At 41.7% G+C, this 17,400-nt stretch overlaps 1 protein-coding gene across 2 annotated transcripts in view; it reads right to left on the bottom strand.

Moving 5' to 3' along the window:
• Positions 1-764: 764 nt before the first annotated feature.
• LOC111839459 (interleukin-1 receptor accessory protein-like 1) overlaps positions 765-17,400 on the bottom strand; it is a 260,104-nt gene continuing 243,468 nt past the window's right edge. The window contains exons 8-12 of one of the 2 annotated variants that reach the window (XM_072700472.1): positions 15,979-16,124; positions 11,059-11,205; positions 5,333-5,503; positions 3,679-3,723; positions 765-2,720 (exon numbers count right to left, since the gene is read on the bottom strand). In XM_072700472.1, the coding sequence (XP_072556573.1) occupies positions 2,014-2,720; positions 3,679-3,723; positions 5,333-5,503; positions 11,059-11,205; positions 15,979-16,124 (1,216 nt within the window). In that variant the 3' untranslated portion in view covers positions 765-2,013. The remainder of the gene's footprint in view (positions 2,721-3,678; positions 3,724-5,332; positions 5,504-11,058; positions 11,206-15,978; positions 16,125-17,400) is intronic. The other variant, XM_072700473.1, reaches the window with a different exon arrangement.

The raw sequence follows: 17,400 nt of genomic DNA, 5'->3' as shown, positions 1-17,400 counted from the left end.
GGTAGCACACGGTAATACTTTACCTGACGGGGCACAAATACTTACTAATAACTCAGTTAATACTGAAGAACAAATTCTGAACAAATCATGAACAAAAGTAGTTGCTACTTGAGATATAATATGCGTCATGATTCATTAATGATGAACAAACATGAGATCAGTATTTCACTTGTGGTATTCATTCATACTTGTTCCTTGTTTAGTTCCTTAGATGTTCCTTCAGTAGTTCACAAAGGTTTACAGAATTAATAGATATAGTAACAAATACAGTAACTGCTTGAGATAAAACATGCATCACGATTCATTAATGATGAATTAACATGAGATCAGTGTGTAACTAAGACTTAGTTTGTGGTTAATTTACACATAAGTAATAGTATAATTGTATATTATTTGAGCCCTGTCATGTAAAGTGGTACCTACCACACTTTCTTCACTAAGGTTTGGGTTAAACATCTCGTTTGATCCTGAGGCGTGTGGTCATACAATGGATGACTTAGAAGGTCTGAGGTAACACCGAAAAAGGTGCAGTAGACACCTAAAGACAGTGACGTTTTCGGCAGGGTGTGAGAATGTACGGTTGCTCCTTTCAGACCGGAGGTAAGTGCATGAACGCACAGATACTGGATTCCAGACCCTAAAGACCCACTTTCCATCGAGGGACAGTGGGCCAGACTGGCAGTAAGTGTACGTACGAGCAGATGCTAGGTTTCACACCTTAGAGTAAAGACACACTTTCCATAGAGGAGCAGGGAGGCACTAAGGAGAGGTCAAGGATTTTAATGTCCAGTGAGAAATAATGGAGAAAACTAAGCTTTTTCTAAGATATTCTCTCCAAATGTCAATCATATATAACGACGCCTTCAAAGGTGGGGAACAAAAGGAAACTACCAAACACAAAGTTATGTATTTCTGTCCCAAATTCTGATTTAATTTGTGAAAAATAACTCTTAGGCTTTAAAATAATATTTCGAGAACTTGACTGAAACATTGGAACATGTGTAATTTAATTTAGCAGAAATCATGACCTTCTGTTGGCTTCAGTGCACCGCAGCAGCAGATCTGTGAGCCAAGCTTCCAGATCTACACCTTTATGTTATTTTTCATTCATTCACTCATGTGCAATGATAGGTGAGTAAAGATGACTTTCCAAACAATTCTTCCATTATAAAAATATACTTCTTTTCTTTTAAAATAATTTACAGTTTTTTTTTTTTATGGTGAGACATTTCACTATCAAGCTAAACAGCAAGGCTGCTGTCTAACAGAAAAAATATATTGAGATTGACGGAGCCATTGCTGGGACACAGCGATAGTGAATTACAGCTCCTCCATTCACTCCAGCTAGTCCTTTCGCTCAGGAGAAAAGACTACTGTCAACCTTCTATACCTTTTGCATAATCTATTTTTAAGTGTCAATATACATACCTTACACAGGCCAACAAAAAAAAGGAGAAATGACATCGCTCCTTTGAATCAAACATCGGTACCTCCAGACAAGCCCGAGAAAGTGTTAAAAAAGTCTTAAACTACACAAAGTCAAGATACAAAATACAGCAATCCAGTCTAATTACCATACAGACTTTCTGAATTTATATTCAAATTAAAAACAAAACTGAAGCAGAAACGAACTGGAAACATCGGATACTGAATAAAAAAAAAAGGTATTATTGGTAACCAAAAAAACGAAAAAAAAACAAACAAAACAAAAAAAAAACGAAAAAAAAAAACAGGAAGACATTGATGCTACAAAGAAATATATGTACACGACCCTGTTTTCCTGGTAAGTGTGCATGTATCAGCACATGGGGGGGTTTAATAGGCAGTTTCTGTTTGTATGAATATCCTTCAGTTTTCCAGTCACTTCCCTGCCCGGATTTTCCCGTCTATCAGTGATTTAGTTCAGCAGCAGCAGCAGCGGCGATCAGGGTCCAGGCACCGCGAAGCACCGCACAGAGATCCGTGCCGTGCAAGCCGCCTCACGCAGAACAGATTCCTGTGTCACCGGCGCCATCACCAGATGACGCTGGATATGCTGGTCTCTCGGGATAACAGCGGGAGCATGGCGTTGTTGGCGTGCGTCTCCTCCAAGCCGTGCTCACGGGGGGACTTGGCCTGTGGCCGCTGCCCATTCAACAGAGTCATGGGGATGTTGCAGTAGGTGTGTTGGTTGCCCAGGGTGGCAGTGGGTGGGATGTCGTACTCGTAGCTGCGGTAGTAATGTTTCTGCCGCATCTGGGTGTGGTAGCTGTTGTGGAAGGTGGAGCGCAGGTCGGGGTGCGCCGTCGCCATGGCGGTGGAGGTGGCGGCCGCCATGGAGATGGCGGAGACCGTCTGGAGCTCGCCGAAGGGGCCCGGCTCGCTGACATCCAGGACCTGCTCGTGGGCGGCGATGGGCTCCGGGCGCTTGAAGGGCATCTCGTACTGCAAGTGTTTCCAGAACTTGGAGCTGAGCTTGCTGCTCTGTGGACCACGCCACTTGATGACGGAGAGCGCCTTGATGGTGTGTTTGAGGGCCTCCACCTCCTGGTAGTTCATGATGCCGCGCAGCTCGGCGCACTCGATGAGGATCACCTTGATCTCGCCCGTCGCCAGCATGTTCCTCAGGCGCGTCTCCAGCTCGAAGATGCTCCAGCCGCGCCGGACCACGTAGTTGGGCGTCATGACGATGATGAGCCGCTTGCTCTGGTCCACGCAGCGCGCCACGTCCTCGATGTACGCTGGGAGAGAGCCGCGACAGAGGTGAGACAAGGTGGCTTTGAGTGTTACGAAGAACATGCTGGCAATTAGCGCTAAGAAAGCAGGAATTAATATCACTGAGACACCACCAGAAAAGGGCAATTAAATGATGTTCTAATAACAAAATAGGCTGACTGGTAATTATGTATCATAATAAGTTATTCATGCCATATACATTATATACATGTAATATATATGCTGTTAATTTGTGAGAATTGATGACCGTATTAGTGACACCACAGGATCAAGCAGTAACTTTGGAAGCATGTTCACAGTTCCTGTTGTCGCATTTCTTCACCTGCTTGCATCTTAACTAAAGTACATATCCTGGTAACCTTACAAAGACACCCCCCCCCCCCCCTTTACTGTTTAGCCGCAGGTAGGAATATGAATGAGCTGGATACAGGAGGCTCCTACGGCCCACAGAAGGACCTCACCCCTCATTCTAGACTGTTCTATCAATAGCAGTCGCACCAACCTTGTATCAAGATGCCCCAATGCGTCATACAAACATTCACGTGTATAGAAATACATACATACATATTCAGATACATGTACTACAACTTTATCAGCTTAACGGGATTTTATTTAATCAAAGTGAACTTCAACCAAGTTGAAACTCTTCAAGGAAAAGGTGTTTCTCTTTTGACACTCCCACCCCCTCCAAAAACCTTCCCCCCTTAAATACCCAGCTTGACAAGAGTCAACACAACACAAACCAGGAGACAACTCAATCCCAGGACAAGAGAAGCCATACTTTAAAACAATAAGTTAGGTCTGCCTACTTTATGTAATTAGGCCTCAACCTGACGAAAGTCATCACTGAGCCCCCCCCCCCCCCAGTCGATCTTGGTAGAATGTCTCTCTGTCCAAAGAACTGCTTCTGGAAGGAAAGCATTTTGTTTGCTGACACAAGTGGAAAAGGTTGGGGAAGAGTACCTCTAAGAAGTCCTGTATCATCCTGGAAATGATCATTGGAGTAACCTAAACATAAATATTTCAATGTTCACACTATGATCATACGATGCCAGAACAGCAAGATGTAAACAAAACACACATTGACATACACTATGATGCTTCTCCTCTTTCTCTGTGCGTTCCCAGTTTTTCCGTCTTACCATCGAAATATAGTCCAGTTTAATATGGGATCAGCAGTCACAGGAACATAAGGTGAGTGATTCATGTTGTGATATGACAAAGCACCTGCGGGTGTTATGAATCAGCATTCGGTGCTGGACAGTGAGGAAAGCAAATTAAAATGTAAACTTTCTGTGGTTTACAGTGACAGAAATGATGTAAAATGCAAATAACCTCCATATGACAATGACTGGAGTGACAGAAGATGTAATTATGCCGTGGCTTACAGTGAACGAAATGATATAAAATGTAAATGTTTCCCTGTTTACTGTAAGATGGATGAGGACACTACACATTTCTGGTAGATATAATAACACAGCAGCCGATATACATATATAAACAAATCTAACAAGACCAGAAATAATAATAATACTTATATATATTTTTTAACCTGGGTGTGAAAAGCTTCTGGAATAATTTGTGGTCCCCTCAGCTACTTTTGGTTGCTAAAAATCTGTCTCTTTAACCCACAACACAGGATAAATAATTAGACAGCAGCACAGATGCTGCCCAAAATTAACTTATATAAACTCAGATCACACCTCCATATGAAGCAATACAGGTGACTATAAGCTTCACATGAACATTTTTATTAAATACTGAAATATAATGCTTGCTCTGAATGTGACATACATATAATGCAGGCTTTCTATACAATTTGTCCTTTTTAATTAAATCACACCTCCGAACACTAGTGAGACAAAGAAATGTACAAGATTACAACTATTAAATAAAGTACTTCCAGGCTGCTTAGAAAAACATGACGGCAATAACTGAAAAGCATTAATTAAGATGTTAATGTCGAACGACATATACTTAAGATCACAGTACATGCACCAAAGATCATTATTTACAGATACATGGAATATATATATATTCCAATTCATTGATGACAAATGACAGAGAGCATAAGGCTATGGAATAAAAATAGGATGATTCCACAGTTCTCCTGTTACACGTTATATGAACAGAACTTCCCAGTGCCTGCACCTCATTCTCTGAAATGTAAAATAATAATGGCAGCAGAGCACTGACACATTATCCAAAATGCATAAATATCTTTATTATTTCCATAGAAAATACTGGAAATATAATGGAAACGAACAGACGGGTCACATGAACCACAAACCACATAGATACAGCTGATATAACAGGGTGAACAGGTGACCTGCACTATTTTAGAGAGAGAGAAACATGATCTCTCTGGCTTGTCTGATTAAATGTCACTGAATGGTAGGGAAATATTGATACTGGCTATTTTACTTTTTAATTTTTTTTTTACTACAGAGGTGTTTTGCTTATGCCTCAGTATAAAGATAGATGGTAAATGACTGGTGGCTCAATATTATGCACAGAACATGTACGATAAACACAATACAATTACAAACCAAGAACGATAACAACAACAGCAACTAATCTAACATAGAACTGACAAAGACCCAGCTCTAATACTTACTTCCAGTTGGGATCAAGTCCCTGTCTGGAATGAAGAGTTTATACCCATAATGCTTTTCAAGGACCTCTGGAAGAATCTCCAGGGCGAATCGTTCCTCCTCCCGGGTTTCCTGATTCCACTGGTCTGGGTCCACTTTGGTGTAGGACAGATATGCATCATAGTCCTTATTTTCTACAGAGGCACAAAGGTAGAGTTTTTGGTTACCATAGCTGCTACGTGCTAAACGGTACAATGCATTCTTTTTCCTGCTTCTTCTAGGGCAAACCGTGATAAAAAAAGATCTTATCCAATACACAAGCTGCATCCAGACCTTTGATGTTACAATTTGCTTTTCATTCTGTCCTAAATATATTGTAGAATACTTTTGTGGATAACAGGGCCGTTTGAATACAATGCTTTTTCAGCTGAGCTCTGAAGGGATGCCATAAGGGTTTTCATGAATTTTAAGCCTGCACTTCTGATTGTTTGAGTCAAAAATAACAGTCAGAATACATCAAACTCTTCAACAGTTTGGGATAATAATTCATCTTTTTTATATAACCATCTATCCACTATGATGAGCTTGATGCTTAGGGAGCATGAATGGATGACTGGATGGATGGATGAATGAATGAATGGACGGGTGGATGGATGTATAGATAGATAGCATTATTGATCCGAGTGGGAAGTTCATTAATTGCATGACATTCAGTTACTATGAGCACTTTCAGTGATTTCAATTAGCCAGACCACGTATTTTTGGACTGTGGGATGAAATCCATGAAAACACAGGGAAACATGCAAGCCCTACACACAGATCCAGGGATGGGAAGTGATCCTATAGCCCTGGTGGTACCGACCATGTCACCCGCTGAGCCACTTCATTAAAAGACATGATACTTGCTCAGCTCAGTCGGTCTGTTGACATCTTTCCCAGTTCTGATAAACACCTCGATGTGCCCCACATCTAACACCAGCGTGGTACAGAGTGGGTCTATTCTTCAGAGCTGTGGCAGAACAGTTTTATTGAGTGAGGCAGATTAGGAGTTTACCAGAAAGGGGGTGGGCTGGGGGGGGAATCATTCTCTCAAACCGTTGCTAATGCTTCCAGAGGAGGTATCGAGTGAAACCACCATGCGACACTGATCTCTGCTCTTTCGCAAAGCTTCAGGCCTCACTGTTAAGAGAGCAGTAAGTGACAGAATTAAGTTGTTTTCTTTCAGTGGGTTGGTTTAGGTTCTCCTGCTCTGCTCTTCCAGCGGGATGAAGAAAAGATTAATAAATATGTAAGAGTAGTATGAAGAAGCACGGTAAGCTTAACATTCAGCTGCTTCCTGCTTTAGATAACATTATACCAAAATGTCTGAAATGGAAGAGGAGGGCTACTTTCACATGCCGAGTGTTGCACCCTCTGATGAAACCTGGAGAAACTAAGATGGAAAACACGAAAAAAAAAGTTTCAGAAGTTAAGTTTCAGTTACAATTTTACACCTCAAAGTTATGTAGCTACTTTCTGAAGGCACATGTAACAGCAAAACTTCATTAACATACGAGTTCTCAAAACAATGTTACTGCATGTTTATAAAACTACGCAAGTACCTCATGAATGACAATAAAGCAGTTAAAGCTTAACACCCATAGCTCTGGAACTCCAAGGCCACAATGATACCTTCTGAATCAAGTGGTATTATCTTTAAAATCAGAATGGAAAAACATACAGTAAATCAATATATTGGTGGTGTACAGCACATATTGAGTATCTCAGATCGAAAGGTCAAAGTGATTCTGCAAACAAGCAGAGGAGCACAGCCTTTGTATGACAGTTACGGCCCCATCATCCATCACGATGCGGCGCAATGCTGACTTACGGCTTAATAACACTAGCGACGTGAAATCAGACTCTGTTTCTTTAAGTGAGAGATACGTGGGCAGAGTGAAAACAATTTCCATGGCGATGAAACACTAATCTACAGGGGCAGAAGTGGAACAGGTTAGGGGGGGGATTTGCAGGCGGGGCACCTGCTATTACAGAACTGCATCCTCCCTCCATTTGCAGAGGCCCACCGGGGTCTGTGAGGTGAATACCTTTGCTAGCTCAGTGCTATTATTTATGTAATTCACATAACACCCCTGTGTCCAGGAGACTCTCCTAAAATGGGATTCTCGATAAAATCACATATCTACATCTATGTCGGTCAAATCCTGACTCAAAAAACAAATGCGTGCAAAAAAAGCTGCTGTGATCTAGCATGATTAATTTATTCTAAATTGACACATCAGTTCATCTGAAAATGTCTCTTATGAAGGAATATCCTCACAGATAGGCAACATCATAAGATCCACTGAAAAGTACAGCACTCTGATACTGGTATGTTACACAAAAATATAGTTTGCAATAAGTAAATAAACATGGGATACATGTCAAGCCTGTCTTTGAAACCATGTCGATGTATAAGAAACAAAACTGAACAGTAATTGACATCTTGGTTCATTGGAAGGTGGAGCATGTCCTACAGAATACATACAATCTGGAAAATGACAGGATGAAATGGTAGGAGGAAATGACAGGATGAAATGGTAGGAGGAAATGACAGGATGAAATGAGAGGACAGAGAAGCAGAGGGATGAGTCTCGAGTCACTCTTCCATGGGCTGTGCTACAGTGAGCGTCACTGCAGGATTACGGCCTATGGATGGCTCAGAGATCAGCGGAAACAGAAACTCATAACAATGCTGGTCAAGAAAGAAGAGTCTCAAAAGCAAAGGCCCAAAACAGGTCTGAAAACAGCTGGCCTCCTATTACTGAGGTGCAGCCCTGATTCCACTTTGATCACTATTGCAGCAATGCCTGAAGAACACATATACAGCCCACTGTCATGTTCAGGACTAACAGATCAAGGCCTACACAACATTACTCATTCATATAGAAAAACAATATTGCTATACTATTATATATTTCTAAAGCATAACAAAATATTTATTTCATTAGAACTACCAAATTCTGTTTGTATACTATGTCATCTTTGCAAAACCTTTCTGTCTTTTACAAGAGCTATGCATGTTCACCTTACCCACACAACCTCAGTCCCTGAATCATCTCTAAGTGAATCTGACAGTTTTTTTCAAGGGAAGAAAAGAATGCATTTGTGACTAATACAGCGCAATCATGATGACATGACCACGCATTGCAGCCAATGAGAGCAAAACTGCGAGCTTTAGGGGCGGGGCTTGGTGATGAAAACCTTTGAGCAGAATAAGCATTCTGGTGATGGAGAAAAACAAGCAGGTCTTCTGAGAGGGAATCCCAGGGCTCTGGGGCTGATTGAAACTGATCCCCTTAAACAGGGAGCAAATTGAAAATCTCTTTGCATCTTGCTTCGCTCACTGGTGTAGTGCAATTAAAGAAGACAATTTCTCCTTGTCATTAAGTGCAGGGCTCTCGATTTAGCTCTCTTGCTGTTTTTTTAAGTGCCTTTAAGCTGTCTTTCCTTAAGATACCCCACCCAGGGCTCCCAGCACAACAAGTAATGAGTTTTTCAGAGAAATGTTTGATTCATCTAGACTATCCACTTCTGCATACCCTAGAAAGCTTAAAAACACCATTCAGTAACACCTTCCCCATCGCACGCCCCAGACTTCATTCCAGCAATCTTGTTCTTTCAATACATTCCGTGCTTTTTCCCAGAACATCTTATGGATGAAACAAACGACAACAAACACCCCCTGGCACCATCATGCCTAAATTTGATTGCGCTGGGAAAACAGTGCTGATTGGTATTCAATTTATAGTTTAATCTTTTGTACATCAGTTTAAAGACTTAACTTGCTTTAAGTGCTTCACAGCCCCATGGTATAAAAGAATGGCTATAATTGAAGAATGAACTGTGTCCATGTGTTTATAAGTTTTTGTTACTCAAATAATCAGGCAAAAAATTTCTGAATGGAAAATTTTCTTTAGTCTCTTTGATTACTATAAGCCAGGACTCTTCAAATCTGGCCCTCGGTTACAAATCCAGGCCTTGTTTTCAGTTCTCCCAGGCAGTTAGTTTAATAATTACTGATTTCGACTGGCCACAGAGGCTTCACGACCAGCTCACAGGTTAAAAAAGAAAGAAAGAGACTGGAAAATCAGCGGTGCTCAGCCCTTGAGAACCGTGATTTGAACATCCCTGCTATAAAAGCTACGCTGCAGCATTTCCTGCTGTTCTCTAGTCCAACAGAAACACAGATGCAAATAATAATACAAAAAAAATCCCGGATAACAGCATCTATTCCTGAGGATGCAAATATATAAAAATCTGTCAATAAAATCAATAGCCATTTATGTGTTAATGTAAGCCCCTGACACATGAGATATATATCGCATCAATTAATGCACTCATTGTCCTCTTCATTGTGATACCTGGATTACTATTGTCAGAGTTGGCATCAGAAGCTAGGAGCCACCTGCTGAAGGCTAGTCAGACTCTCAGCTTTTATCATATAACAATGACCTCCAAATAAATCCACAAATGGAAACTTCACCAGCTAAAATTAGCCGAGCGGCAGGCTGGCAGAGGGGATTAGCTTCTATCGCTGCTCGCAAGTGACATGGAGGTTGCAGGGTGCTGAGGACTTTTCATGTTTCCTTTTTTTAAAGTCTTAACCTGATGGGCTAAGAGCTGTAAGGCAGATCACAGAAGCCAATGAGAGAAACACTCGGAAGTGAAGGTTCTGATGTAGGCAGGTAAAAGCAATCGTTAAGGAACGCCTAGGTCTTCTGCGCCGACGTACTGAAACATAGAGCAGTTCTGAAATTGCAAGCCAAGGTTCCATGCATGATGCATCCAACATTAAACCACCTTCCAAACCGATTTTCCTGATCAGGGGCATAAAGCAGTTCTATACCAGTCCATTACAGGACATACACACACTCACAGTCAAACACACACACACACACACACACACACATATACACAAACACAACCATAAGTAATCAAACAAAATACAAGACCTTTGGCATTTTTTGTTATTTGATTGCATTCACAGATGTTTGTGGGGACCTAATAAATGGTCCCCACAACGTCAAAAAAACAGGTTTTTATTACATTGTGGGGCACATTTGGTTCCCACATGTAATATAAACCTAATCCAGACACACACACACACACACACCTAAATGCACAGCTTGAAATGCAGGAGGAAACCGGAGTGTGTGTGTGTTTGTGTGTATATATACATACACATATATATAAAAGAAAATATTCACAAACAAAGCTGAGGTCGGATTTGAACCCTCAAGAAATTCATCCACTGGGTTAAAAATCTAGAAAAGAAAACTCCAAAGAAATTCCAGTATATAGGGCAGAGCTGAGTGCAGTGGAAGCTGAGACAGTGCGACTGGTAACCAGGGAAAGGTTACTGCTTCTTTGAAGGAGCTGCAGATCCTCCCGGCTTATATAAAGTCCCGGCAGAGATGAGGGCAAACACGAGGTCAGAGAAGTCCTCCAGGAAATGACCTGATTTGTGCTTTTAGCACAGTTTACTAACCATGGCCTCCATTTTCAAATAACAAGTAAGCAGGATTTGAGTTCATGTTTATGGTGACCTTATAGCAACAAACTATATAACTATAAACTATATAAATTCTCTAGCATTGGCTGTGGTGTCAGTACTATGCATTTGAATATACGGCAAATATAGCAGGAGCATCATAATAAACACGATCGGTGATAGGATGTTTCAGGTCAGGTGACAGCGCGACTTTACCTCCATCCACATCGTCGCTGCCGAAGTGGTTCCTGTAGAAGAGCATGAGCTCGATCTTGTAGCACTTGTAAAGCGTGACCAGGAAGACCAGCAGCAGTAGGATAGCTCCCAGTCCTCCCGCCAGCTCCACCGTGTACATTAACTCTGCTAAGATAGACAGAAAGCATGGGGGGGGGGGGGGGGGGTGTTAATTGTGCTAATGATATATGTAACTGAAGACAGGCGGGACTCTCTGAAATCACACCTGCTTTACACTAAGGCTGGTTTCACCAGGGAAATGAAATCCTGGAGAATGATCTCAACACCATCAGGTTGCTACTCAACCTCATCTGCCCACTACCATGACATCCAGAGCACAGAGAGTTTGCTTCCCTTTTTCTAGCAGACAGTTCATTAACCCTGAACACACGAGGTATCAAAGGGATGCAGAATCAGCCAGTCTGGCTTCTGTAATTATGTCTGTGAGCTGCAATGTGATTGAGGTGAATAATTAGAGTCTCCCGGAAGCTCTCCGTCAGCACTGCGATCTACGCTACGCCGTGACCCCATTAAAGCGGGATTGTGTCACTGGCTTCATGGACTTTTGGGTTGTTTAGCTACTCTTTCATCCAGAAGAGTACCATTACTACGTGGCTGGTTCTCCGTACTCTCCTTGGTGTCTGTTGCTCGGTTGACCAGGAAGTGCAGAGAAGAAATGGAGGAGCTAAAAATGAGAAGATCCTTGGCTCACTGCACCCAAAGCCATTTCTTGTTCAAGGTTTGGTTCTATTATTTTAATAGGGGATTTTGTACTGGCCCCTGCTCTGACTTCCTGGTTACTTCCTGCATCTGCTGAAGTTGCACCCAGTTCTCCCAACTCTAGCCTCCTCATCGCCTAAGAAGATGTGATGAGTCTGACATTCTTGTAAGATTTAAATAAAGAGGTCCATTCCTCTCTGTCGGGGACCTAAATGGAGCTTTTGTGGAGGAGGGGAGATTAAGACGTATTATCAGCCAATGCTGTGAAGCGTTGCCTCACTCAGGTGTCAATATATTTGACAAAGCAATGCAGTCATTCGCAATTCATAATCCTTCACCATGCTGGCACTGAGTTTGATTGCGGATATGCAGGCTGCCACTGCGACTCATCAACCTTGACATCATTTGGACTTGTGGGGCTCATTTCGCCACACCTCCGGAGGAGAGAGGGTGATGGATCTGACTCATCATTGTGGAGATCCATGCCTGGGTGAGAGTACAAGCGTGGCCTAATCTGTCCGCCTGACATCCGCCTCAATCTGGCTTTTCTCACTGGGCCGCAAGAGGCAGATCCATCTCACCCACTCAGTCCAGTGTGCCTAGTCCATGGCTCCCAAGCCCCATACTGCCACAAATGGGAGCAGATCCTCAGGTCAGACAGGTAAACATAATAAAGCCTTTTGTTTCCACTCATGGAAGTGATTCAATCGTCTACATCACTGGAATATGAGCAGAAAGACCAGTACTTGTTCAAGATTCAGACACAACAGAACAACATAAAATACAGAATATCTTTTTTCTAAGTTAGATGTAGAAAAAAAAACAATTTGCACGGGACTGCAAGGCGAGTGACACTCAAGGGGAAAACACCATCAACGACCCCAGGGCTTAAAAATGATACATTTAAGGGCATCTCAGTCCTGCAAGTCGGGCTGGTGCTCGGTATATGAAATCAGGATGAAAACATGGTCCATTAAACCCACTGTCCAGAGGTCTGCGTCCCTGCAGTGCATTCTGGCAGCTCTGTAATTCCCACCATGTTTCATGCAGCTGTTGCGAAAATTTACCGCCACAGGGTGAATTATTATCACCTCATGCAACTAATTCAACAGGAAAAAGAGAATGGTGGAAGACTATCCTAGCAATAACTCAAAGGGAAACGCTCCTCCCATTCTTTGGGTCAGAATACACTAGTTCTGATGGACGGATGCCATTAATAACTCCTATACCTTATATATATGCAGTAACTGTGCCAGGCGAAATAAAGAAAAACAATTATCTCTGCTTGCAAAGGTAACGGCGGAGAGTTAATGGCCAGGTACCAGGTGCCAAGCTTAGAGAAATATGTGTTTGGTGTCTCAGGTTCAGGTAATCAACAGCTGGTTCTCCTCCAGCTCCCTAGGTCAATCGATTGTAGGTGAGAAATAGCAAACCAAACAAAGCTTCAAACAATGGCGTCCTGCATCGAAAACCTTTGCCATCCTTAACGCCATTGTGTGAAATCTGCACAGTTCTGTTTATAGACAGAAACTCAAACACCGTGACACATAATGCAGCACTGACTCTTTGAGTGTCAGGTGATGCCTTTGAGTGAGAAAGTGGGAACCATTGTAAGAAAACGCCGTGATCACCAAACAACCCACTAACAAGAAGGTATTCGTGGATGTAATGAGAAGAAAACTAAATTTTCAAAGTACGCTTGTCCCTTAGTTTGACCTTAAGTTAATTTTTTTTTTAATCAGCAGCCTGATCTGTGTGGATTCCTGTACATTTTATCAATTACTAGATACAAGATTACCACTCAGATTTGGCTTTCATTTGCATCGCATGAAATGCAAATCATGAGCTCCAAAATTGCTGGGTATTGCTCTTAGTCACATGGTGACTGAGGTATGTGAATCCCCAATAATAGTACTGTCCTGTCCTGTACCAGAACACAGACGTCTCGGTGACTTTTACTGTCATCAACCTGTGCAGTTTGCGGCCATGAAAAAAGAAGAAATCCTACTGCTTTTTTCCTGTGCAGTAAAGTTAATGCAACAATAGGTGTGATAAAGTGGAAAATGCACATTAAAACACAGTACAATTAAAGCAACTGCATTTCCTAAAATAGAACACCAGGTTTCTTCATGCAGAATTAAAATATGGAACATTGCTTACAGAATTGCGTGGACTAGATGTTATCATTTGTAATACCCCTTTACTCCAAACACTGTAGGCATGATAGGGAGTATCATTTGTAATACTCTTTACCGTAAGCATGATAGGGAGTACTGCGCTATAGATTTTGGGCGGAGCATTAAAATGATGTTCCCGTTGAATGGTGCAACCCATTAGCGCGATGTCTTCTGAAATCTTGTTACTGTACCCAGAGAGCCACGTTTCTGAACACAGGTACTTTCCCAGCTCAGGTGCCGCCGCGATGAGCCTTCGCTTTCGCGATCTGCGCTACGGAGCAGCTTCCGCATACATTATGCATATTGCGTCGTAAATCCATAAAATAAACATTACAATAATCACAAATATATCACACTGTGTGTGGCTGCATGCGGGAAAGAAGTGTCTTTTGATAGGTTTCAATTCAGGGGGCTGCTATAATCTCATAAAAATGTATTCAAATATACACAGCTCAGTAGAAGTTCTTCCTCGAGTAAATAAAATAGAACCGAGATGCCTGCAAAGTCCTGAACAGCTACTAGTTTAAAAGAAAAAATATATATTATGCAAATATACGCGAACCCGAAAACTTCTGGGAAATTGAATGTTGTGAGAAAACCGAATTTCCAAAATAATTACCAAATCGCGGCAATAAACTTTATTAGTGATTCTCTCATCACATTAAAAACACCAGACAGAAATACTGCTCGGTTCAAATCATTTAATTATTATTTAAAAGGATGCATTCCGGCAGAAAAAGGCATGCTTACGTTAACTGTGTTTGGTAGCGTGGTCTCTGACTTAAGCATTCATGAGTGGCTGGAATCCAGCAGGCAGGAGGCTCCATTTGATAATACTGGTAACCATGAATAAACACCTGTAGTGTTTTACTATTAGTTCAACATATCAGTATAAAATTAGATTCAGTTATATAAGAGGGCAATCAATCAAAATGCATAGATTAAGTGTCCGCCTAGACATGCTGGATATCTTTTTTCTAGACATAATAATTTGGGGGACATTCTAAGTGGCTCAGTATCTGACAATACTGCTCAATATTTAATAGAGATCAGCCTGTGAGTGAGTGAAACTTTCGGGTGAATTTAAATTTAAATGAGTGCAAACTCTGAGCGAATTACATCTTTGCCTGAGTGCAGCTCCTTCGCAAACTCAGCTTGCGAGTGGTGCAACCTTTGAGAAAATGCTCTTCCCTGCTTCCCAGTGCTTCCACAGCCGCATTCGCACTCTGGCGCTAACTCAACAGCTAGTTGCTATTGGAAAACCCACAGTCAGTTCACCTATTTGTGGAAATGTCACAGGACCCACTGCATGGATGATGATTTTCATTTTTTGAAGGCACGCTAGTGCTGGATTGTCCTTGAACATTAGTTCTTCCTGTGTGGTGACACCTTCTACGCTTGACAGATGAGGAAATGGTCCAGATGCCAAGAAACTAATAGCAGCTTTTTAAGAAGAAAAAGAAGAAAAAAAAGAAACTCACACAAAAAAAAGTACTCGTACAAAAATAAAATAACTATTTCGGGACCAGAGACAGCTGCTGAGTGTTCGGAAAATGTCTGTCACAGCGCAGAGCTTGGCAAACCGAGCGGATTGACTATCAGGATCATTTGAGCGGAAAACAGTAACGTCTAGCGGTTTTCCGGAGCTTTCTGCAGATGCAGGTTTGGAGCTTTGTGCACTATCACAAGGCCTTAAGCAGAAAACAAGCACCCAACATATGTCAAAGCACATGAACATATTGTTTGCATGAACAGCATCATGCATAATTGATGCGCACTTGACAACAGTACTAACCTACAGATTCATTTCATTAATATCCGGCAAGAAACAATTTGTACAATATACATGAATATGCCTGTACTGAATATCTGTAGCAATGTTTGCTGGTCTGAAGATGAACGTCATCTGCTTCTTTGTCATGAACCACCAGCCTGGCTAATAAGTGCTTTGCTTTCATTTCCTGTTCCTGTTGGTCTGTGAGCGAAACAGGGATGAGATCCTTACCCCGCTTGGTGAGCTGGATGCTGGCCTGACGCCTGCCGTTTCCGTTTTCCACGTAGCAGGAGTAATTCCCCAGGTCCCCCTCCTCTACAGAATCTATCGTTAGGGAGATTGACACCTCCTGTTCTCCCAGATGTTCCCTGATGACTCTGCAAGGCAAAGCCCGATATCAGTGAGTACTCCGGCCAGTTGCCAGGGGTAACCAGAGGCTCAGTGCTATGCACTTAATTGCAATATATAAAACTGATACTGCATAATAAATAGAAGATAATTATAAACTCACACACAGAGTATAAAGAGAAACGCTGCTTCACTAACATACAATGAAACTGAAAAAATACCATGTATCTTGAAGGTAAAGAAACCCAGTTTGTTTGATTTTTAATGACCTTAACTTTAATTTACTGTATACTAACGACTTTGCTATTTAAAATACACGTAACGACTCCCAGTGTGTAAGAAAACTAAATTATGACCAAGAAATGATCTTTTTATAGCAGCTGCCATGGAAACCAGGAGTTGGAGGAAACAATTTTCCATAAAGTAAATGAATCTCTCCTGCAGGGCTCATATTGAACTGACAAAAAAATACATAAATATGTATTATTAATCAGTATGGCTACCTTTCTTTTCCTTTATGGCCGCCTGACTAGTAAGAAAAGCAATTGGGTTAAAAGAACTGTTTACTGTGTTCTTTTATATTTGGGAAACTTTGATATAGTGGACGTCAGCATGATAGATAAGGATTACAATATTTTATTCCAGGGAGCTGGAGGAATATTATATTATACGTCTGATTGTTCCTGCAGAGTGGTACCCGACAGGTACTGTGAGCACCGTGACTGCATTCGTCGCAACCCCCTCTAGCCACGCATTACTCTGGATATAATTCCTGGACTCCTCCAATGAGATATCATATGCGATGAGGTCATGTGATCATCATGCATTTTTATTAAGGTTTCCAGGAGTTTTTCTCTCTAAGATGCGTTTATGATTACGCCGAAAGATGAGATGCCCATGAATCATTCCAGGAATGACAGTAATATCACCAACTGCTTGCTCGACTGTCACTGATCATTTTCATCAACGTTTTCACCCTCCAAAATAACTGCCCAGGTGGGAGCGGGGGGGGGGGGGGGTGGACATTAGGGATAATTCAACCCGCAGGAATTTTTTTTTTCTGCAGGAAAGTCAACAGTCATTAAGTGTCTCCCACTCAGTGCATCTTTGGCATTGTATGTGCATTTGTGTTATTTTAAACAAGGCTGGACTCTGCAGCTGTCTTAGAAACTGGAATGTCTGGAAATGCAGTGATACTGCAGATGACAACCTGAACATCAAGGCAAATGAGAAACAACTGGGAAAACAGACAGACGAGAGTCTGGAGTATTACAGTATGATGTGTGCTTAATATTAATTAACCTC

The sequence above is a fragment of the Paramormyrops kingsleyae genome, chromosome 16, assembly GCF_048594095.1.
Source record: "Paramormyrops kingsleyae isolate MSU_618 chromosome 16, PKINGS_0.4, whole genome shotgun sequence".
In the NCBI taxonomy this organism is placed as follows: domain Eukaryota; kingdom Metazoa; phylum Chordata; class Actinopteri; order Osteoglossiformes; family Mormyridae; genus Paramormyrops; species Paramormyrops kingsleyae.
Note: the sequence above shows the minus strand (reverse complement) of the source record. Positions and strands in the feature narration are given on the sequence as shown.